The following is a 21,455-nucleotide window of genomic DNA, read 5'->3' as shown; positions in this document are numbered from 1 at the left end:
CAGAGGAAAGCGGTGGAGCATTCGCATAGAAGGCACTGGATCTACCCGCAGCCCTTGCTGTGGCCACAAACGCCTGCCTTTCCCTACAGCCTTTTTCCCTAGAACCTTCTCTCCCCACTTCACCCCACCCAACTGCTGCCCTAGAGCCCTCACCTCCCCGACTTCCCAGACACTCTTGTAGAAATAACCAAACCCTAGAGTAGAAGGGACCTTGTAGGTTAGCGGATCCAACGTCTCCTCACTCCGCAGGCAGGGAAACTGAGGCCCAGAGACAGGAAAGTACCGTGCAAGACCACAGGAGGTTCGTGCCAAGTGGGGCTAGAACCAGGGTCCACTGGCGCCCAGACTCTGGCTTTTTTCTTTTTCCATACTTACTACAGACCTTCTCTCTCCCCTCTCTCCTCTTTCCCTTTGTCTTTCTTTTCTTGTTTTTCTCCCTGAAATACCTCGAGGAGGAAGAGAGCTGGGGAGACAGGACAGGAGAATGACAGGAGGTGAAGACCCAGGTGGGGTCTGCATGGGAGGTCGGGAGAGGTTGGGCGCGGGCAGGGGCACAGAGCCAGGGACGGGAAGCATGGAGATGGGCAAAGAGAGCAGGTGCCCGCGCCGTCTGGCCATTTATCCCTCTGCCCCTGGCCCCTTCGCCTGTGGGGTCCCCCCCCCCACCGTCCCATCGCTAATCTCAGGCACTCCGGCCTCAGCATCACTTCCTTTTCTTCTCCTCCTTTGCCAGCTTGGCTTCCTCGGCGGCGTCTTGGTCCTTGATGAGTTTCATCCTCTTCTCGCCCAGCGGGGTCTTGAAGTACCAGTCCTGGTTTGGAGGCAGAGGAGGAACGGTAGGTGCACTGGCTCTGACCCTCGGCTCTGCTCCCTGGCCCTGCCCTTCCCTTTAGACGGGTCTGTGTCCTCAGCTCTCCTCTGGGGTCCTTGCATCCTGCTAGAGTCGTGGTTCCCCTTGCTCTTCACCAAATACTCTAGGCCAGCGTGCCAGCCACTGTCAGGGGCGAGCCCCCCTCCCCTGCCCTGCAGCCCTCTCTCCTGTGCTTCCACGGCCATCCCTGGGGGTGGGAAGGGATTCAGAGGTGGGGACGTGAGTAGCTGCTGGTGCAGGAACCAACCAAGGGCTCCCAATACGCAGGTGCCGCTCTCGGACTCCCCCCTCCCCCCAAGTCGAGGAAACCAGGTGAGACAGCCCTGCCCACCTGTCCTTCTCCTGATTCTTCTTCCCTTCCCAGCTGAGCTCCACGGGGAGCAGAGGGGGGGCTCCAAAGTGGGCTGTGAGCCTGGGGCTTCAGAGGACCGACTCCCTAACTGGTGCTGGCCCTCAGCCCTCCTCCCCGCCTACCCCTCCCCCCACCCCATCCCCACCCAAAGCCCCGCCTCCAGGGACTCCTCCTCCTCCCTGTACACCGGGTCCAGCTTCGCCAGGTGCCGCAGGATCTCTGAGGCCACCAGGGGCCTCTTGGACAATTGCAGGAGCCGCCGTTCCGTCAGCACTGCTTGGATGGCTTGGAACACGCAGCCAGGTGTGTAGCCATCGGCCACCTTGGCCAGGGCACTGATGTCCAGGCTCTGGGTCACCTGGACCCCCTGGACCTCTGTCATATGCTTCCAGAGCACTGTGGGCGTGGGGGGAGGACACGGGGCAGGGAGAGGCAGTGGGCGCTTCTGTCTGTATCTGGAAAGAGTTTGTGCTTCTGGAGGGCGGCCCTACGTGCAACCGCACCTCTCCTCCCAGGAAGGTAAGGGTCAGCCTCCCCTCTTAACCTGGGAAAGTGAGACTCCAAAGACTAAAGCGGCCTGCCTGTGTCTACAGAACCAGGCCAGGACCCAGACCGCTGGGCCGCTTATCCAGTGACACTTCCAGAACACCTGGCTGTGGAGGTGAGGCCTCAGAGCAGTGGGGATGGGAAGAAGCGGGGAGCTTCGGCAGGGGCGGCCCCTCGACCCCTTCTCTTCTGTCCCCAAGTCCCAGGGCCTCACCACAGCGAGAAGCGTAATCGGGCCGCGGCAGGAGGATCCGCTCGTAGGTGCGGCACAGCCCCTTCATCTCAGGCGCCTGCGGCCGGTCAGTGGTCCCGATCAGCTTCGCGCGGTCTCCAGGATTCAGCAGTCGCAGGGCCTTGGTGAGGTCCTTCTTTATTCGCTTGGGGTCCATCTGCTCTGGGGAAGGAGGGGAGGTGGGTGGGGACACAGTGACATTATAGGGGCTTCTAATTCACAGGGCATGTGCCCATGCTCCGCCTCATATGGACCCTGGGGGGGCAGACGGGAGGGGCTGTCAGTCCTGCTTTAAGGATAAAGAAACAAGGCAGGAGGAGGACAGGGGACTTGTCCAAGGCCTCACAGCGGGCGAGGTTTGGAGTGACATGAACAAGCCCATGCTCGCCTGTCCTGCCCACGGGCTCTGCCCAGACTCCCTCACTCACCTCCTTGTCTTTTTTTGGGACTCGCTTATAGAAATTCTTCTCCGCATTCCCAATCCAGAGGGCTGTAGGTACCGAGCCAACTGGACAGGTCAGAGAATAGAAAACTGACATTAGCTGTCCCTGGGGAAGGGTCACCTCCCCATCTGGTCCAACCCAGGGTCAGGGCCAGCCTCGGGCAATGGCGGACCTCAGAGCTCCAGCCTCGCTTCCCACATCCTGCGAACCCCACCTCTCAGCCCCTTGTATACCCATCATATCATCACAACAGAGTCCCTGCCCTCGCCGGGCTCGGGGGGCTACGTGTGCAGCCTCATCTCTGCCATGAGAAGAAACTACTCTTCTCCCCACTTCCCCTCACCTCCCCCATCCCTGGGGCTTCAGGAATCCACGAGCCTCCAGCAGGGATTGGTAGGGAGACCTCACCAGCTCCTGAAACTACACCAACCGGGCAGCTGGGTGACCTCCTGAGCCCACCCTGCTCTGTTGTCACAGTCTGAGAAGTAGAAATGCCGTCGGGGACCCAGACCTTAAAGACGATATGCACCCACGTCTGCACCCAGGTCTTGCCGGGACATTTGCCCTGCAGGTTGCCAGGTGACAGGTCGAAAAGGTTGGCACTGGTTTCCGTGCACACGGCCTTGACCAGCGTCTTCTTCCCCATGCCCGAGGGGCCCACCAGGAGGACGGAGCAGATGAGGGGGGCCATGGAGTGTATGTCTGGGGAGCCTGAGAGAGGAAACAGGGGCCGGCAGGGGGCCGGCAGGGGGTCAGGGGTGGAGACGTTGTGTCAGGTGAGGCCAAAGGCCCCAGGCTGGGCAGGACGAGGTTCGGGTCCTGGTGGCACTGCTTTCGCCTAGGGTCTGGGCAACGCCCCAGGCATGCCCTCTGTGGGAGGCGCCCTAGAGGAAGTCCAACGGTGTAGCAACCATGATTCCAAAGAGCTCCACGCGGTGTCAGGAGAAAGCCCTCCACCTCCTCCCAATGGCCCTTCTGCTTCCTATACCATCTGTTTTCACTCCTGGATTTTGAAGGGATGGAATTAAAGGGCACGTGACAAACCACTTCAGAAAGATCCGGTCTCTGGTGTTTCTAGGGGGTGGGGGGCTGGTCTTCGGGGAATGGGACAGACTATGGGACGTCACTTGGGATTGAGCGAGGGGCTGGAAATGTGGCCCCTCAGCAGGTCGAGGGCCCACATGACTTCCAGGACAGCCCAGTCGGGGTGTGACCTCCAGCAGAGCCCGGGGAAGGGGGGTGAGTCCGACATGAGTTCATGGCACTGGGATTAGGAAGCCCAGGCTGGACACGCCTGCCTCGGCCACCCTACCCTGCACCCAGCCTCCCCGAGAGCCACCTGCCCGGCACTGGCTCTTGCCTTTCACCAAGCCGCAGAACCCCATACAAGGCCACGTTCTGTCGTATGTCAAACAGGGAAGGCATAGGCAGCTTGTTTGCCAAATTCAGAGTCGATCCAAGACAGAGGCAGGTGGGACAGGTGGCCCGCTGGTGAGTGGCACCCACTGGGGCAGGGCACGCGAGGAGAAGGGTCCCTGGGGAGGTGGCAGTCGGCTGCGGGGAAGGCCATGGCCAGGGGCACCATTCCTTAACCTCGGGAGCAGGCGCTGCGGAGGGCTCTCACCAACATAGTCTTTCAAAGCCGGTGTCTCGCACTTCTGTAGAAGGCCAAAGATGATGAGTTCTTCAAACAGGGAGTCCACAGACCTGGCAGAGGATGGCGCAGCGGGGGCCCCGAGGAAAAGGGAAAGGGACACAGAGATGGGTTGGGGCGGTGCTGTAGGCATGAGGAGAGGGGTAGGGAGCCCTCCTGTCCAAAGTCCTGTCGTCAGCCATCTCCAAAGGCCCGACACCGGCCCACTGGCCCAGAAGGCAGTTTGCCCCAGGTGGGTGCTCTGGGGGTTGAACGGGGTGGAGAAGGACCAGAGCCCTCTGAGACCCTCTCTCTAAAAACCCGGTGTGGGTGACACATGGCCCTCTTCCTAGAAACCACATTGAAGATGTACATGCTCCTGGGAGGGATGGCCATGAAGGCAGCCAGCGCCAGTGGGCTTGCATCACCAGAGAAGGGAGTAGAAAGCGACCTCTGGTAAGCTCTGCGTCATCACTTTCAAAGCACTTTTTTGTGCTTCTGCTTTATCCTCACAGCTAGCCCGTGAGTTTGGTAGGGTAGGTACGTGGTTAATGAGGGCAGGGGATCAGAGAGGTTAAGTGACTTTCCCCAGGTCACACAGCAACAGAACCAGGACCGGAAGTCAGATCTGTCCCGGGCCAGGGCTCGCTCCACCGCCCCTGGTGAAGCGCAGGGTCTGCTACCTGTCTGGGGTCAGATCTTTTTCTTTCTTCCTCTTCTCAGGTTTCATGCCCACCTTTTTCTGGTTGAAAGCAAACACACAGGCAGTTGTCTTCTGTTCCTTGCCTCCCTGGCGTGTGCCCTTCCTTGTGCCAGCCCTGGCCCCTCATCTTGCCTTCGGAGACTTAGAAGATCTCCCCTCCTCCCTGACCGCAGCCAGCCGCAGGCTCTTCAGCTCCTGATGCATCAGCTCATTTACCTGGGGGGACAGCAGGGGGTGTGATGGGGCGACCAGGGGCTGGAGAGGACAGGTAGGAGGGTGAGGACTGAGTCGGGGTGGAGGGGCACCTCAGGGAAGAGCCAGACAAGCCCAGTGAAGGCAGCAGGGCAGGGGGGTCGTTCTTTTGGAACCCTCAGCCCCTGCACCCCAACTCTGATTCACACCTCACGCCTGAGCCTTGCTCTCAGCTGGCATCAGTGTGGGGAGGAGCCCCCAAGATGGAGTCGGTCAGCTTTCAGTTCCAGCCCCAGATCCACTCTTTAAAGTCTGTGTGACCTTGAGCAATTTCATGACCTCTCAGCCTCAGCTTTCTCATATATAATGTCAGGAAAATCACGGGGCCTGCCTCACGCTTTGTTGGAAAGATTGTGTGAGTGGATGCTTCCAGAGTGCGCGGCACAGGGCTGGCACGCCTCAGGGAGCCCTCAAAGTGTCAGTCAGGAGGGTGGAGGGTGTGACCCCGGGCTCAGAGCCACTGCCATTCCCTCACGTCAGGGTTCCATCCACACCCCAGGGAAAAAGGGTGACCAAGGAGAGGCAGAGGAGGATGAGGACCGAGATGGACCAGACGGAGCCCGGACTGCGCGGGGCAGGCAGTGCGTAGAGCGTGCTGCAGCGGGTGGCGGGCGGGAGGCTGGTCTCTTGCTCCACTTCCTTCCTCTTCTCTACCTGGAGGATCTCAGAGTCAAAACTCTGGGATGTAGGCTATCAAATCGGTTCTTCCACAGATCTGACCGTGGAGAGGTTGGAGTGCAACGCAGTGTCAGGGTTCCAGGTGCACACACGCACTCACACCCACATGCACAAATAATCTCACACGTGCGTACACACGCGCTGGTCCACCTCTCCTCACCGAGCTGCCTGACGCTTCCACCCAGACCACGGACCAAGGCCTGATCCCAAGGCCTGTGGCCGCAGGATTCAGACCCAAACGCATAATGCCCCCAACCCAGGGAATCACACCTCACACCCCTCTCCCCTTTAGCCTTCTCCCCTTGGCCTCCACACCCACACTCTGACACTGCCACCTCATGATACATGGCACAGGTCCACTGTCCCCAGGACCAAGGTCACCCCAAGACCCCACAGGCCTGGTCACTCTTCCCCAGTCCCTCCTCTCTCACCTGTGTACTCCTCGTGTCCGGCATTAATCACAGGGATGGGTTTGGAGGGCAGTACTCTCAGCATCGTATCTGCTTCCTAGAACAGAAACATCCTTCGGCTTTTTTTTTTTAAGATTTCTTTTTTTCAAAAATTTATTTATTTTTGTTTATGATTTTTGGCTGTGTTGGGTCTTCATTGCCACGCGGGCTTTCTCTAGTTGCGGCGAGCGGGGGCTACTCTTCGTTTGCGGTGCGCGGGCTTCTCATTGCGGTGGCTTCTCTCATTGTGGAGCACAGGCTCTAGAGCACGTGGGCTTCAGGAGATGCGGCTCATGGGCTCAGTAGCTGTGGCTCGCGAGCTCTAGAGCGCAGGCTCAGTAGTTGTGGCGCACGGGCTTAGTTGCTCCGCCGCATGTGGGATCTTCCCAGACCAGGGCTCGAACCCGTGTCCCCTGCATCAGCAGGCAGATTCTGAACCACTGTGCCACCAGGGAAGCCCTAAAGATTTCTTTCGATGTGGACCATCTGTAAAGTCTTTATTGGGTTTGTACAATATTGCTTCTGTTTTATGTTTTGGGTTTTTTGGCCCCGAGGCATGTGGGATCTTAGCTCCCTGACCAGGGATCAACCCCACACCCCCTGAATTGGAAGGTGAAGTCTTAACCACTGGACTGCCAGGGAAGTCCCCCATCCTTCGGCTTTGACCCCCTCACCTCTACGCATCACAAACTCTGGCCCTGATTCTCCCAGGACCAGCCTTCCCCTGGGAATTCTCTGAGCTTCTGTCCCTGCCCACCTGGTCCATGAGTCCAGGCAGTGCCTTACCCCTTCCTGGTCATTTCTCCCTTCCTTTTCTTCTTCTTTTTCTCTTTTTTCTCCTTTTCTTTTCCCTTACTTTTCTTTTTGTCCTTTTTTTTTGCTCTCCTGGACCTGCACCTCCAGTTCCATTTTCAACTGTGACAAACAAGGGAAGATGTTTCAGAGAAGACGACAGGGATTTGATAGGAGCAAGAGAACCAAGGGCCTGAGCTAGGGGTGGACCCAGGACTCCAAAGGCCCAGCGTCACTGGTGGGATCCAGGCACTGAGAGTCCAGACACTTGACTGGGGTCCAGGAAGAAAGGGGTGCAACTGAGGGAGTGCTCTGCTCAGAGCTGCTGCTCTCCCAGCCCACAGGGGCCTGGAGCCACGGTGCTCTCACCAGACATGTTTCCTCTCGCTGGCTAAGAAGCCTTCTCCAGCTTCTTCTGGGTATCCCCTCCTCCCCATGCAATCACACTGGCTACGTACATCTCCTCCACCACGTCTGCCTCTACTGAGGGTGGCCTCACCCCCTGCCACCCTCAGCTTACGCCCAGAACTCTCTGTAACCTCAGATTCCACCTACCATAGAAAGTCTTCTATCCCCAGCTCCACGGTACCTGTTCTGGAGTCTTGTCTGCAAAGATCAGGTAGGATCCACCTAAAGACTCACCTGGATAATCAGGGAATCGGCCAGTAAAGGCACTGAATGAACGTAACATGGTTGGAGAGACAGATGGATGGATGGGTGGATGGATGGATGGGTGGATGGGTGGATGGATGGATGGATGGATGGATGGATGGATGGATGGATGGATGGACGGATGGGTGGATGGATGGGTGGATGGACAGATGGATGGATGGGTGGACGGATGGGTGGATGGATGGGTGGACGGATGATGGGTGGATGGATGGATGGGTGGATGGATGGATGGATGGATGGATGGGTGGACGGATGGATGGATGGATGGACAGATGGATGGATGGGTGGACGGATGGGTGGAGGAACAGAAGGATAAATGGATTGATGAATGGTTAGATAGACGGGTGGCAGAAAGGGTGGGTGGATGAATGGATAGATGGATAGAGGGAAGGATGGAGAAAGATGAAGGACCAGGGAGATAGAGGGAGAGAGGGAAGGAGTGGATAGTTACAGAATAGAGGGGAGACTAGTCAGGGGGCGTCCCTGGATGCTTTTCCCATCTTATTCTGGCATTTTCTCTGCCATCTGGGGAATGGGAAGTCACGTGTGGTGCTGTTCCTGTAGGCTGGGGGCCCCAGGTTTAAACCAAGTGTGTCAGCAGCGTGTCGGGGCGTGGCGGGGGATGGTGAAGAGAATCCAATCTGGACCAAAGGACAAAACAGAAGTGGGGTTCAACACTGGGATGAGGAGGGAAAGAAGGGCTCAGGGTTGGGTCAGCTGAGGCTGATGGCACTCGGATTTGCCCCTTCATTTTCTCTTTCATGTCGGGCCCCTCCGTCTCCCTGAGGGCATCGTGGGTCTTCACCACGGCTGACTGGAACTCCTTCTCCGTCTGGAGGAGTCTCCGGACATCCCCCCTGAGGCTGGCCTGGGACATGACGTCCGACTGCTCCGCCTGGCTGGACGAGGGGAGCTGGGGACGTGCACGGGGAGACAGAGGGGCTCAGGGGTGGGAGTGGGGAGGCCCGGCCCCCGGCACACAGCCCCGCACAGGCGAGGCCTCGCGTACACACCCACACGGAACAGCGGGCATGCCTGCAGCAGGAGAAATTGTGTTTGGAGCCTGAAACTCGTCTGCGTAAATTACTCTGATAATGAGTTTGCTAGATGCATCCGGGCCGGCCCCGCTGCCCGCTCCCCCCAGCACACCCTCCCCTGTGAACCTCCGGCCCCCCACCCTGCACCCCCTCCCCCCGCCCGGCAGCCGCTCTCGCAGCCACTTTCCCGCCTCATTGGCTCCCAAATGTATTTTAAATATCTCTCTGCGCAGAGACAATTACTGAAAACGCTGAGCTCACATGTTGATGGGCCCGGGCGGCCGGGCTCATTCCTCACCCACCGCCGTGCCGTGGCCCCCTGCCCTTGCCCCGCCAAGGCCCAAGCCCGGCCTCCCTCGGCCTGCTCTGGCCTCCTGGGGGTCTAGCTCTCCGGCCCCCCAGTGAGCTCGGACCTCCACTCCCACGCAGCTGCCACCCGGGCCCCTCCCTCCTTCTAAGCCGCCGTCCGCCCTCCTTGGAGCAGCCATCCCAGCCCTTGTCTCCGATTCCTCTGCCCCCCCAGCCCATGGCCCTCCCCATCAGCCTTTATCCGCTGGGCTTCTGCAGGCTCTGCCCATGGCCAAGCCCCCTCTCAGGGATCAGGCCTCTCACCTCTACCATGGCCTTGCTCTCCTAAGTCAGCAGAGATTAGCTGGGGGCAGACCATCACAGAGCAGAGGACAGACGAGGTTCAGGGAGCGGGGTCTGCCCACCCTGCCTGGACACGCGCACCCCTGCCGCCCACACTCCCCGGCACCTTGTTCAGACTTAGCCATCCTGCCTGCAGAGCAGAGGAGAAGCAAGTCTGGGGCCCCCAGAGCAAGTGGCCCACTCTGGTGTGAAAGGGGTGTGTCCTCATCCCAACTGAGCCTCCCGTGCTTCTCCCAGAGGCTGCAAGAGCCTTGGCGGAGCTCCCACTGGCTTTGCGGCCGCCTCCCTCTGCGGGACCCACTCACTGCAGCCTCTCCTGCCAGCTGGGGGCATGGAGCAGGGGTCCAGATGTTCGGGGCTACTATCCCTCACGCCGCCCCACGTGTGAGTTCCTTCCAAAGGGCTCCAGAGAGGGAGGGGCGGAAAGGGATGTGCCCTGGCAGTGGCTTCGTGGTTCTCCCTCAACCAAACCCTGAAGGATCCCTCAACCAGGGACACTGGCCCCAGCCTGGCCCCCCTCTGCTCATGCCCACCCCAGTCCTGAGTGGACGGGGGTGTGGGCAGGGAGGGGCTGTACAGGGCCGGGGAGGGGGGCACTCACCATGCCGATGAACTCCATCTCGTCCGCCGGTCCTGCTGAGTGCGTTTCCTCTGCTGGTAATCTTTCCACACCCAGGGATACATGCGCCCAGACACTGCCCATACTGCATTTCTGCTGAGACGTGAGGGGCAGAGCTCTGGGGAGGGCACCTCCAGAGGACAGCTCACTGGCAACTGCCCCCCTGAGCAGGGATAGCCCAGAGCGGGGTGGGGCCCGTCTGCACCCAAGGTGTCCAGCTCCAAGGCTGTGTCTCCTCAGCACCCCATGCCCCGGAATCCCCTCCTTCTCATCTCCACCTTCTAACCTGCTGTATCTTTTGAAGCACAAATCAGAGTTCAAGTACCACCTTCGCCGAGAAGCCCTCCCTGATCTCACTTCTCAGAATCCCCCCAGCATTTGGAAGAAATGCTTGATTCCACCCAGGCACATAGACGTGGGCGCTGTAGGAACTGTGCAGCTCCCCTACATCTTGGACACAAGGAAACTGAGGCCAGAGCCGGGACATGGCCTCTCCCAAGTCCAAGGGCTGTTCGGTGCAGAGCCGAGACCAGGGCCAGGTTTCCTGACCCCTCACCCAATGCTTCTCTCCCAGGCTGCCGGCCACTCTCGGACCCGTGGACACCCCAGTGCCATGGGGTGAAGGGTGGGTGCTGGGCAGAGGGGGCCATGGCGTCGCCCTGGTAGTGTCACTGAGACAGCGCCTCGGTGAGCAGGCTCTGCGTCCAGGCCCCCGTCCCACTTCGTCCTCCTGTTCCTGTGACTAGCACGGGAAAGGCCCCTGATAACTAAGGGCCTCTGATGAGTGTAGTGGGGAACCCGGGGCCTGGAACGCAGTGTTTCCACACCCTTGATGTCTGACAAAAGGGACAAGAGACTTGCTTTGGCTCTCAGGGGGAAGGGAAGCTCTAGCTTTGGGGCTGACCTTCCTTCTCCAAAGGCTTGCTTCCACGCTTCCTGAGGGCGAGGACCCCCTGCTCATCCGTGGGGCAGCCGGACCTGGGTACAGTCACCCAGATGCAGGGAACTCAGGCTGGGGTTCTCTGCATACTGATTTATAACCTAAAAATCGACCTCATTTGGAGAGGATGTCTGTTCTCAGGGCTGTTGCTTGTTAGTTGATTGGTTTGCTTTTGCATTTGGGGGGGAAAGAGTTCTAAGTTTCCTGTATTGGACTAGGAAACAGACACTTCTGAGGCACTGGGACTTGAGAGAGAAGATGGGAGAGGAGATCGATTTAAGAGAGAAAGATCCAGCAGCCCTAGGTCAGCAGTCCTGGGCCCTTTCTGCCCTGGAGTTTTCTAGGCAGCCTCCAATCTCGTCAAGCTGGTAACCACTACGGCCCAGAGTGAGCCGGCTTAACAGCACCCTTGGGGGGATGCTAGAGGGGCCATGCCCCCGCGCCAGGGCAGACAGCAGGGCTGCCAGGTGACACAGGAGAGTCACGCCCGCCAGGACAGTAAGAAGGCACGGAGAAATCTAGAGACAGAGCTGGGTTTTCTGTAGTCAGGTGGGATGGGGTGTGATTAACGTAAAGGGTGACCCCAGGTGGCACAGACCCCAAAGGCACCGGGACCTCATCCGTTCTCGATTTCGTTCATCATGTTTCCTTTTGCCTCAGCAGGCTCAGGATACATGTTAGGGACTCATTTTTAACAGTCGTAAAAGTTTTTGGAATGATCATCTACTCTGTTCTGCTGCTGGATTATGGATCTTTCTCCCCTAATTTTTTTATTTTTATTTTTGTATTATTATTATTTTTTAATTTTTGGGGCTGCGGTGCAGCTTGTGGAATTTTAGTTCCCTGACCAGGGATCGAGCCTGGGCCTTTGGCAGTGAGAGCATGGAGTCCTAACCCCCGGACTGCCAGGGAATTCCCTTTCTCCCCTAATTTTAATGGTCTTTCTGTTTTGGGGGCTTTTATGGTATTCCACTTTAAGTCCTTTTGGGGATAAGATGTAGAATAAATAATAAACAAATAATAGACATGTTTATTGACTGATGAAGGTCTCTAGCTTAATATCTAGTCATGGGGCAACAGAGTCCAAGCACCTACATTTCTGTCATCAATTGCTGAGCCAGGCAGGCTTCCTGGAGGAGGCGACTCTACCCTGACCTTCCTCCTGGGTGTGGGGAGGGTGGGGGTGAGGGCGGTGGGGGGTTACCTTCTGTATGATGATCGCTGCTTCGTCCTGACTGAACCTGGGCTGCCCTTCCTCCCGAATCTTTCAATCTCCCTCCTCCTTTTTCCGAATCTCTCACATGAAGGTGGCTCGAAGCCTGCCTTGCCTGGCCCGCTCGGCCCTTTGCAGTAGGATTATGGCCTCCTTCTGGGGTAATATTGGAAAGCTCTGGCCAGAGCAGGGGCAAAGGAGGAGGAAATGAGGGAGGGCTTGCATCCAGGCGGGCAGCTGGGAGACCAGCCCCCAAAAGACATCCCAGGGGTAAGGTTTTCCCAGAGCATCTAGGTGCACAAGTCCTGTCCCTCTACCTTGGTGTTGGAAGGTTACAAGGAGCATAAGAGCAGCCATGAGGAGGCCAGGGATTACCCAGAGAGCACCCAGAGGTGGGCAAAGTGCAGGGCAGGGCCTCTGTGTCCTGAAGGGTGGCAGCTCTGTTCCTGAGGGCGTCTCCCTGACTTACCTCCTCGGCGAACACTGGCTCTCGTCTGGACAGGAGCTCTGCCAGCATATGCTCTCGCTCCCTCAGGACGCTGGACCGCTCCAGCTGGAAGTATTTGGGAATTGGAACCTCCAGGTCTGCCTTTGGGGCAACAGGGGAGAGGGAGATGAGAATAAAAATTCAGACCATCTGGCCAATCCCTTACCATTTTCAGCTGTACACACAGACACTGGGGCTCTTTTCTTCCATCCTAGAGCTCTGGGGTGGGAAAAGTCCAGGCTACGGGCAGGTCCCCCCAAGAGGAATCCCTCTCTTCCCTCACCCCCACCATGTGGCCAGAGTTGAATTCTGTAGGATCGTGGTAGGTAATGGGCAATGGTCCCAATCCTGGCTGTGCATCTGAATCAACTGGGAATCTCTTAAAATGCAGGCTCCTAGGCCTTGACCACAGCAGAATGGCAGGGCCTGGAGAATGTTTGTTCTTTCAAGTCCACAGCTGAGTCTGATGCAGCTAGTTGGGGAAACTTGGAGACTGCCTTGGACATGGACCAGTGAACCATGACCTTGGGGCGGACTGGAGGCCGGTGCAGAAGCTCTGTGCTCTGGAACTTGCTGGTGCACACACATCGCCTGAGGGTCTTGTGAAAACGCAGGTGCAGAATACTGTAGTGGGTTCGGGGTGCAGCCAGAGGTTCTGCATTTCTAACAAGCTCCTAGGCGATGCTGGTGCTGCTGGCCCACCGACCACGCTTTGAGGAACAAGCCTCTGGGGGACTCTCTTCACCAATCCCCTGCAGTTGAGTTCATGGGTCCTCCCGGCCAGGCAGAGCCTCCAGCCTGACCCTCCGGCTACCCCCCAACTACCTACATGCACTTCCCAAACCCCATCCTCTGATCTGCCCTGTCCTCCTTCCCTTGCAGATGTCCCAATGCCAGGGGTACCTGCAGGAGGTCCAGGTCACCGCCACCCCCAGCTGGCTGGGATGTGGCTCGCTTCCACAAGGAGTGGGAGGTCCAGGCTAGCCCTCCCCCCATGTCCCCGCCCCCAGCTGGCGCGGGCATGGTTCTCGCCGCAGCCGGCCCACCGGGGTGAGCTTTAAGTCCTGCAGCGCTTGGTCCAGGCAGTGGGTCTCGCACAGGTCCACGCGAACCAGATCGTCTTTGAGCTCCAGCACGCGGCCCGCCATGCCGTCCAGCAGCCGTCGCTGCACCATCTGGTCATAGAGGGTGTTGAACCAGCGCAGCAGCCCCAGGTAGTACAGGTAGAGCGAGGAGAGCCTGTACTGGAAGGACTGCCGCTCCCGGTGGGGCATGGGTTCCAGCAGGGGCTGCTTTTGGCCCAACAGCTCTTGCAAGATGAGGTGGGAGGAGTCCCAGAGGCGCTGGTAAGCTCTGGAGAGGGGGTAGCCAGCAAGGGATGCTCTGAGCCCCAGAGGAGGGGCGCCGGCTGGTAGGGGAGGTGGGCTCCACAGAGGCTTTTGAGGACTGTGAAGTCGAGGTTCCAGAAGGTGTGACGTTAAGGTTACTCACAGTCCCGAGGTGGAGTTCAGTGAAGTGAGGGGCCCTCAGGGGGAGTGAGAGGGTAGTTACAGTGAGCACCCCCTGAGGCTTAGAGAAAGTGAGGGACTGGGGTCCCTGGGGATAAGCCAGGAGGATGGAGAATGGGCACGGCCCTTAGGGCTCCTGCTAAGGAAGTGGCCCGTCGGAGTCTGCAGCTGGTGCCCTCCACGTGAAGGTGCAGCCCAGGGATGCTGCAACGGTCTAGGGTGGTGGGTGGGAAGGGGGGGTGAGGGATGAGTGTAGAGCAGGGTCCCTTCCCCAGAGCAGAGCCCTGGTTCTGGAATTAATAGTCCAAGGGAAGCCTGACCACAGGCAGGGGAGGGCAGGGTCGCTGTGTGAACGTCTGGGGCCCAGCCAGGACTGGCCCACACAGGGGTCCCTCTCCCCACCAGGCCTTCTCCCCACCCAGTAACCCCAGCCTGAGAGCCAGGGACGCACCTTGCTCTTTGTTCTCCCATCACTTCACTCACCCTTCAGTTGTGGTGCTCACTCTTCACACTGCCCTTTGTGAGCTGGTCCTGGAATCCAAAGAACTGTGGCTCTACCACAGTTCTGTGGACTGTGGACTGTAACTGTGGACTCTACCCTGCAAAGCCAGAATAGCCCAGTTTTAGGAGTTCTGTCCCATTGTCCCAAAGTTCTAAGGTTGCGAGGGGAGGGGGCTGCAGGTACAAGACCAGGGGACACTTAGAGGATGTCATGGAGCAGCATGCTTGGGGACACCGGCTCCCTGTTAGCAAGCCTTGACCAGGGCAGAGTGTGGGTCAGCTGTGGCTACCTCCCTCGTGAGCAGCAAATGAAAGAATGGGCTTCATTTGAGGTCACCCTGTAAACTGGGAGGCTCTAGGTGGATAGCAGTCCTAAAGGCGTTACTCCAACTGTACCTCTCAGCTGGAGACCCTGTATTCCTTACTCTCTCTCGTATGTTACTGTACCAGGCACACGGCCGCCGTGAAAGTGCTGAGTCCTAACCACTGGACCGCCAGGGAATTCCCCACTCTTCCCCCTTAAAGTGAGAGCACAAGCACGCTTGTTTCCCTGGGCTCTGACGGTAGTTCACTTGGTTCGAGTAAGCTATACCCTCGTAAAGAATGACATTGGGAGTAGTGGGTGGGACTCAGTGGTGTTTGGGGCTCATTTTGAGCCCTCTGTGGGTTTCCCCATCACTGCTCCAGGCTCATGAGAAGGCTCTTTGGAAAACACGAAACACAGCAGCAGCCTGGCCCTGGTCAGCTGGGGTGATCTTTTAGCTCAGTGTCCAGTAGGGACTTATGAATAAGTCATAAGTCATATGTCACTTATATATAAGGCATGGGGCAAAGGACAGTGGGAGGAGAGAGGCAGCAGCAAAGAGCAGCCCGAGAGGAATTCTCAGGCGTAATGCACCTGCAAATTAATTACCCGAGGATCTTGTCGAAATGCAGGGTCCGATTCTGCACTCCGAGCTGGGGCCAAGATCCTGCATTTCTAACAAGGTCCCCGGCGTCACAGATGCCGCTGGCCTCTGAATCACACCTTGAGTGGCAAGGTGTGAAACACAGCGGGAGTGGGGAAGAGCCGAGGTTCCTGGGCCACGTCCCCCGAGCCTGCCCCGTTCTGGCCGTGGGACCAAAGTGCGGATGATTTGTTCTCATCTCTCAGCATCTCCACGGTAGGCTTGACATAGGAAGAAACACGTGTGAAGTATGTAGGGCCACACTTCAGCCATCATTACAGTGAGCGTTTTCAGTACAAGAAGCTGAAATTACAAGGGGAACGTAAGGGATTTTGGACTGTTCACTAAACCTCACTCCTTCACCCCAGTGCCTCAGAGGCTGAATGAGAAGGAAAAGGCAAATGTGGCCACGTGTTAAGTGGTGAATCCAGGTGCAGGTCATACATGTGGTCATTGTACATTTTTGCAATTTTTTTCTATGGATTTGAGATTTTTCAAAATAAAAGTGGGAAAGAAAAGTTAGGAGTCTCAAAAACATTCTCACCAATTTGTTCTGAAGTTAAGGGGAAGAGAGCATTAGGGGGAAATAAAAACATCGTAGAGATCCCAATCGGCTATTTAGAAGCTGGTTTGGGCCTTTCATTTCTGTGTCTTGAAGAATAGACCTGTGTAGCCCCTGTGCCCGGCACAGGACAAAAATTATGGTGTGCCGGAAATGGCATCACAAAACCATGGCCTGCAAGAGTAACACGCATGGAATTTCAGGCCCAGAGAGGGCATGATGGAAACAGCCAGCAGTAGACCCAGGATTCTAATCCAGACCAAGTCGTACTTCATCGCACTAAGAATGAGAACGTTGTACATTTACATGTACACTCACATGTCCCTCACGGGGCCCACCCAGAAAGCAGTTTTTTGTTGTTTTTTTTTTGCAGTACGGGGGCCTCTCACTGTTGTGGCCTCTCCCGTTGCGGAGCACAGGCTCTGGACGCGCAGGCTCAGCGGCCATGGCTCACGGACCCAGCCGGTCCGCGGCATGTGGGATCCTCCCGGACCGGGGCACGAACCCGTGTCCCCTGCATCGGCAGGCGGACTCTCAACCACTGCGCCACCAGGGAAGCCCCCAGAAAGCAGTTTTTAAAGGTCTAAATAAGTGTTCTTCCACCTTGGGAGCCAAAAAAGTGACGACACCCTTGCCCCCCAGCACACCTTGCCTTCATCTATCCCTTTTTCAAATCACCACAGCACGAGGGAGCAGTTCACCCTTTATTAAGGTTGGGCCCCAGGTCACTTGGAGCTTGTGTACTTGGTGACGGCCTTGGTGCCCTCAGACACAGCGTGCTTGGCCAGCTCCCCTGGAAGCAGCAGGCGCACGGCTGTCTGGATTTCCCGGGACGTCAGTGTGGTTCGGCCCGAGTACTGGGCCAGCCGGGCGGCCTCGCCGGCCAGCCGCTCAAACACGTCGTTCACGAACGAATTCATGATGCTCATGGCCTTGGAGGAAATGCCGATGTCAGGGTGCACCTGGAGAAGCGGCAGGACCAGTTGATTAACACAGGGGCTCTGCCCCAAGCCCCAGCCCCAAGCTGGGGACTGCAAGGCCCCCTTACCAGCCTCTTTCCAGAGGCCGAGAGACATGGAAATAGGGATTTATTTTTTTACTACTATATTCAAGCTAAAAAAAAAAATTTCTCCCAACTGCAAGAGATAAGCAATGCTACGTCTCTTTTTTCATTTAATGCATTTGCAGAGTGTTCCATAGTATGGACAAATCATAGTTTATATTATACATTCCTCTCTTAATGGACATTTAGGGGTTTTGTTTTGCTATTACATTGTATTATAATAAATATGTCTTTGAACGGTTGTGTGAGCACAATGAAGGTTATTCCTAGAAGTTCCTAGAGGGCTCGTGCACGTAACTTGGTAAATCGTGACCAAATTATTTTCCAGAGAGGACACTCATAGGACACAATCTCAGCACCAGACTAGGGGTGAGGAGACCTGGCTTCTGTGGCTGTCCCATGAGTCACCGTACGACCTTAAATACAGCACTTTCCTCCGGGCCTGTTTCCTCTTCTGTCACAGAAGTTTTTGAACTAGGTGACCTCCAGTAAAACAAATGGCAGGGATCTCGTAACAGTCCTAAAACGTGAGTAGGCGGATTTTTGCTTCTCTGTAAATGAGAGGTAGGTGACTGCCTGATGAGGAAGGTCAAGCCGGTGGTGGCCACAGAACTAAGCCCGGGCCCCCGCTCTGCCCACCGCCTCTGGTGCCCCGGACGTGACAGTCAGAAACCTGGGCCTGTACCACGTGGGTTCAGCCTGACCCCTGCGTGCTGTCTTCACATCCTGTCCCCCTCAGGGCCGCAGAGGAGGGACAGTGGCTCACCCCACCGCACGGGGGCCATGCGCGGCAGCCCAGCCCCGCTCCAACCCTCCCAGCACGAGCTCTGAGCCGAAGAGTTAGGCTAAGCTGCCGGGCTCACTGATAACCGCTCCCGCCCCCGCTTTCTTCAGGCCACTGGCGTCTTCTCTGCTGCTGCCCTTTGGCCGATCCACATGGGTGCCGGGCCCACCCCAGGAGAGCATTCCAGAGACCCGGGGATTCAGACCGGAGACAGGCTCCAGTCTGCGGTCTCACCTAACAAGGGGTGAGGCTCAGGGAGGTTGGGGAGGCTGAGGGAGGCAGCCCAGACACCCCTCCCTCCTCCCGGCCCTGGCTCTGCTGAGCAGGGCAGTGTTTGAGGCCAGGTTGCCCGGGATCCTCTAGACACACTGCTTGGGTACATGAGTGCCCCCAAATGCCTGCCAGGGCGAGAGTCCCAGGAGTAGGTGCCTCTCACAGGTGCACTGGGAGAAGCAGAGCACACATGTGGGTTAGGGTGGGACTAACCCCCCAGAGCCAGGGGGACCAGACGTCCGCTGCTGTCAGGTCATGGGACTCAGTCACCCCAATGAGCCTTTATGCACCTGGGGTTCCTTATCTACAAGGTAGACCAACCCCTTAGCCCCCCGAAGACTGAGTGCTGCCCATCTGGAAGGCTTCCCCAAGGCTGTGGTTCACACGCACCGCTCCGCGCTCTAGTCACCAGTAATTAGTATCCTCACTCTAGCCACCACTAACTAGTACTTCTCGTTGTGCCAGCGTATGTTTGGCACCTGGTCACCTTCAGCCCGGCACTTTTTTGTGGTCTTCCTTTAACTATGTCCCACCTAATGTTCCGCTTAATAATCTGGTCTGTCCAGAAGCCTTGTAAGCCTCTGGACTGTGGTGGGAGCATGTTTGAAGGGTCTCCTGCACATCACAGGTCAGGACAGACACTGAGCGGTTGCGGGGACCTCCGAGATTAAGTGCCACCCCCTCCAGAGGGGCTCGGGGGCCTCAGTGCCGCAAGTAAACTGCGCCCCGCGCTCTCCATGCAGTGCCCTTTCCAGGCTTTTTTGCCAGCGCTCCTCACATGCCCCTAGCTCCCGCTCTCACCTGCTTCAGCACCTTGTAGATATACATTGAGTAGGTTTCTTTGCGCCGGCTGCGCTTTTTGGACTTCTTGTCTCCAGAGCTCCGGCCCCTCCGGCCCCCGGACTGCTGTGGCTGTCCATGCTCAGCGCTCATCGTCCCGGTCCTCCTGGTGGCCTCCTCCTCCGCTCCTTGGGTGAACTTTTAAGAAGTCAGCTGCCCGCCAGGTGGGGCTGGGGGCCAGCACCTGGGAGCGGGGGAGGGGCCTGGCCCAACCCTACCCTGAAGGCGCTCTGGGTTAATCCACAAAGAGCCTATTTGCTCCCTCCTCTCCCCCAGGGATTTCCTGTCTCTGAGTAAGAAGCCCCCCACCAGCCCCCTTCCCCGCACTATCATCTCCCATTGTATTACTCACCGTCAGAGTTCACGCCCTGCACTCACGGCAGCACCCGTGAGCACTCTCGTGGCTGAGCGCTGGGGTCAGGAGGGGCACAATGCACCGCGCCCCCACCCCCACCCGCCGCGAGGGCCCTACAACACAGCTGGAGAGACAAGACTGGTTCACACGCAACCATCAGGGAAGAGTGAAAGGGCAAAAGTGTGTGGAACAGAGAGCTCAGAGAAAACTTAGGGCTACAGCGGCCAGAGAAGCCTTCAGGGAATAAATGAGGATGTGAAGCTGGTCTGGTAGGATGGGTACCATTTAACTGGGGAGAAAGGAGATTTTAGTTGGGAGGAACGGAAGAAAGAAATCAATGCGTGTGGTTACAGGGAGGCTTGGACTGAAGGCAGAAGATGGAGCCCAGGCTAGGTGGAGGCGGCAGGAAGCACAGCTGGGAGGGCCTGACAGAGAGGGCGTCCGGGCGGGAGGACTGGAGGAAGCGGGGCGCTCCACGTGGGAGCAGGTGTCATGGGGTCCCTGTGGAAGTCAGCCGTGAAGGGAAGGGAAGAAAAAGGCGCTGTTGCATGGAGAAAGTTGTCTCACTTGGCACCTATGCGTGGGCGAGTATTTCAGGTTCTTGAACGCTGTGATTAAAGAAACCAGGAGCAAGGTGACAAGTCCGGGCTGTGGGGAAGAGGGTTTTCCCAATCAAGAGGTGGGGAGGGAGTGAAGACGAGCATCACCTGTCTGGGGGAAGGTGGGCCTGAGCAGCCGCCGGCTCACCAAGCCCCCCTTTTCCCAGTTCCAACGCCCAGCTACAGCCCAGGGTTTGGAGGACCAGGAGGGCAGTTTTAAATCCAAAATAAGGCCCTAATTTTACGTGTTCATAGAAATATGTATTTTGTGGGATTTTTAAGCATTCTTTTTTTAAATATATAATTTTTTTTTTTTTGCGGTACGCGGGCCTCTCACCGATGTGGCCTCTCCAGTTGCGGAGCACAGGCTCCGGATGCGCGGCCTCAGTGGCCATGGCTCATGGGCCCAGCCGCTCCGCGGCATGTAGGATCTTCCTGGACCGGGGCACGCACCCGCGTCCCCCACATCGGCAGGCGGACTCTCAACCACTGCGCCACCAGGGAAGCCCCTAAAAGTATAAATTTTTATATAATTAGTTTATTTATTTTGGCTGCGTTGGGTCTTCGTTGCTGCATGCAGGCTTCCTCTAGTTGCGTCGAGCGGGAGCTACTCTTCATTGTGGTGCGCGGGCTTCTCATCGCGGTGGCTTCTCTTGTCGCAGAGCACGGGCTCTAGGCACACGGGCTTCAGTAGTTGTGGCTCGCAGGCTCTAGAACGCAGGCTCAGTAGTTGTGGCGCGCGGGCTTAGTTGCTCTGCAGCATGTGGGATCTCCCAGGACCAGGGATCGAACCCGTGTCCCCTGCATTGGCAGGCGGATTCTGAACCACTGCGCCGCCAGGTAAGCCCTTAAGCATTCTTAAAAAATCTTGAGACTGCCTTTTTTTCTGGACAAGCTGATAGCCTATTACGTCTGTTCCTCTGGTTCTGAAGCCCTCCCATCCCTGGAGACCCCAACAGACTTCAACGGGGTTTCTTAACATACCCAGACCCTCCCTTGGCCAAAGTAGCAGCTCTCATCTGTTCCCATTATCCTCCTAACCAAGTCTCTGGATACTCAGGACAGACTGACAAGCCATTTTTCTCTGGGCCCCACCTGAGGCACAAAGCAGCCAAGCCAGGCCCCTTGGGGTCAGAGGGCGGAGTGGGAGTCCTAGTCTCTTCCTCCAGCCTCGCGAATCTCAGACTCAGCTGCTACTCCTCACCTGCTACTCTGTTCCCTCTGCCCAGGGGAGCTCTTGGACTCCAAGGCCATCTGAGATCCTACTCGCCTTCCAAGTTAGAGCACCAATCCCACTTTTCTGGGCAGCTACTCACGAGAAACTTCCCTCCCTTTTACAGCCTTCGGTGTATCCTACTCAGTCACAATTTAACATCTGCTTTACGCCCTTTCTGTCTTATTGGCTTTCCCATTAGATCGAGACCTCCTTGGGGATTCAGACACCACCTGGGAC

At 57.3% G+C, this 21,455-nt stretch overlaps 2 protein-coding genes across 4 annotated transcripts; both read right to left on the bottom strand.

The window, feature by feature from the left end:
• Positions 1 to 677: 677 nt before the first annotated feature.
• On the bottom strand, positions 678 to 15,980 carry DRC11L (dynein regulatory complex subunit 11 like). Its single transcript, XM_027102746.1, is given in 23 exon segments — positions 678 to 811; positions 1,381 to 1,619; positions 1,984 to 2,158; positions 2,430 to 2,488; positions 2,491 to 2,509; positions 2,956 to 3,155; positions 3,812 to 3,915; positions 4,065 to 4,151; positions 4,761 to 4,819; positions 4,901 to 5,000; positions 5,649 to 5,712; positions 5,715 to 5,747; positions 6,142 to 6,213; positions 6,941 to 7,019; positions 7,021 to 7,074; positions 7,541 to 7,741; positions 8,210 to 8,536; positions 9,913 to 9,935; positions 9,938 to 9,984; positions 12,076 to 12,260; positions 12,553 to 12,672; positions 13,617 to 14,056; positions 15,971 to 15,980. Coding segments are annotated over 23 exon segments (2,805 nt in total). The 3' UTR covers positions 678 to 703.
• A 636-nt stretch (positions 15,981 to 16,616) lies between these two features.
• On the bottom strand, positions 16,617 to 20,387 carry H2BK1 (H2B.K variant histone 1). 3 transcript variants are annotated; one of them, XM_027101480.1, is made up of 3 exons: positions 19,401 to 20,313; positions 19,010 to 19,176; positions 16,617 to 17,050 (listed from the first exon to the last, which is right to left on the bottom strand). In XM_027101480.1, the coding sequence occupies exons 2-3, from the start codon at positions 19,139 to 19,141 to the stop codon at positions 16,814 to 16,816; spliced, it is 369 nt and encodes a 122-aa protein (XP_026957281.1). In that variant the 5' UTR covers positions 19,142 to 19,176; positions 19,401 to 20,313; the 3' UTR covers positions 16,617 to 16,813. The 3 variants fall into 3 exon arrangements, with proteins under 3 accessions (XP_026957281.1, XP_026957280.1, XP_026957278.1); XM_027101479.1 differs by adding an exon at positions 20,340 to 20,387 and having other exon boundaries at positions 16,619 to 17,050; positions 19,010 to 20,051; XM_027101477.1 differs by having other exon boundaries at positions 16,619 to 17,050; positions 19,010 to 20,313.
• Between the last annotated feature and the right edge of the window lie 1,068 nt (positions 20,388 to 21,455).

This window comes from Aethalodelphis obliquidens, unplaced genomic scaffold, assembly GCF_003676395.1.
Source record: "Aethalodelphis obliquidens isolate GAN/ISIS:26980383/991018 unplaced genomic scaffold, ASM367639v1 scaffold5, whole genome shotgun sequence".
Lineage (NCBI taxonomy): Eukaryota > Metazoa > Chordata > Mammalia > Artiodactyla > Delphinidae > Aethalodelphis > Aethalodelphis obliquidens.
This window is presented reverse-complemented; position numbering and strand designations above follow the sequence as displayed.

Bases quoted from the DNA above. Each gene is read 5' to 3' on its own strand.
- H2BK1 (XM_027101479.1), bottom strand. From the start codon at position 19,141: ATGAGCGCTGAGCATGGACAGCCACAGCAGTCCGGGGGCCGGAGGGGC. The intron at 17,051-19,009 runs GTGAGAGCGGGA...CCGCTTCTCCAG, and splicing joins TCTACAAGGTGCTGAAGCAG to GTGCACCCTGACATCGGCAT.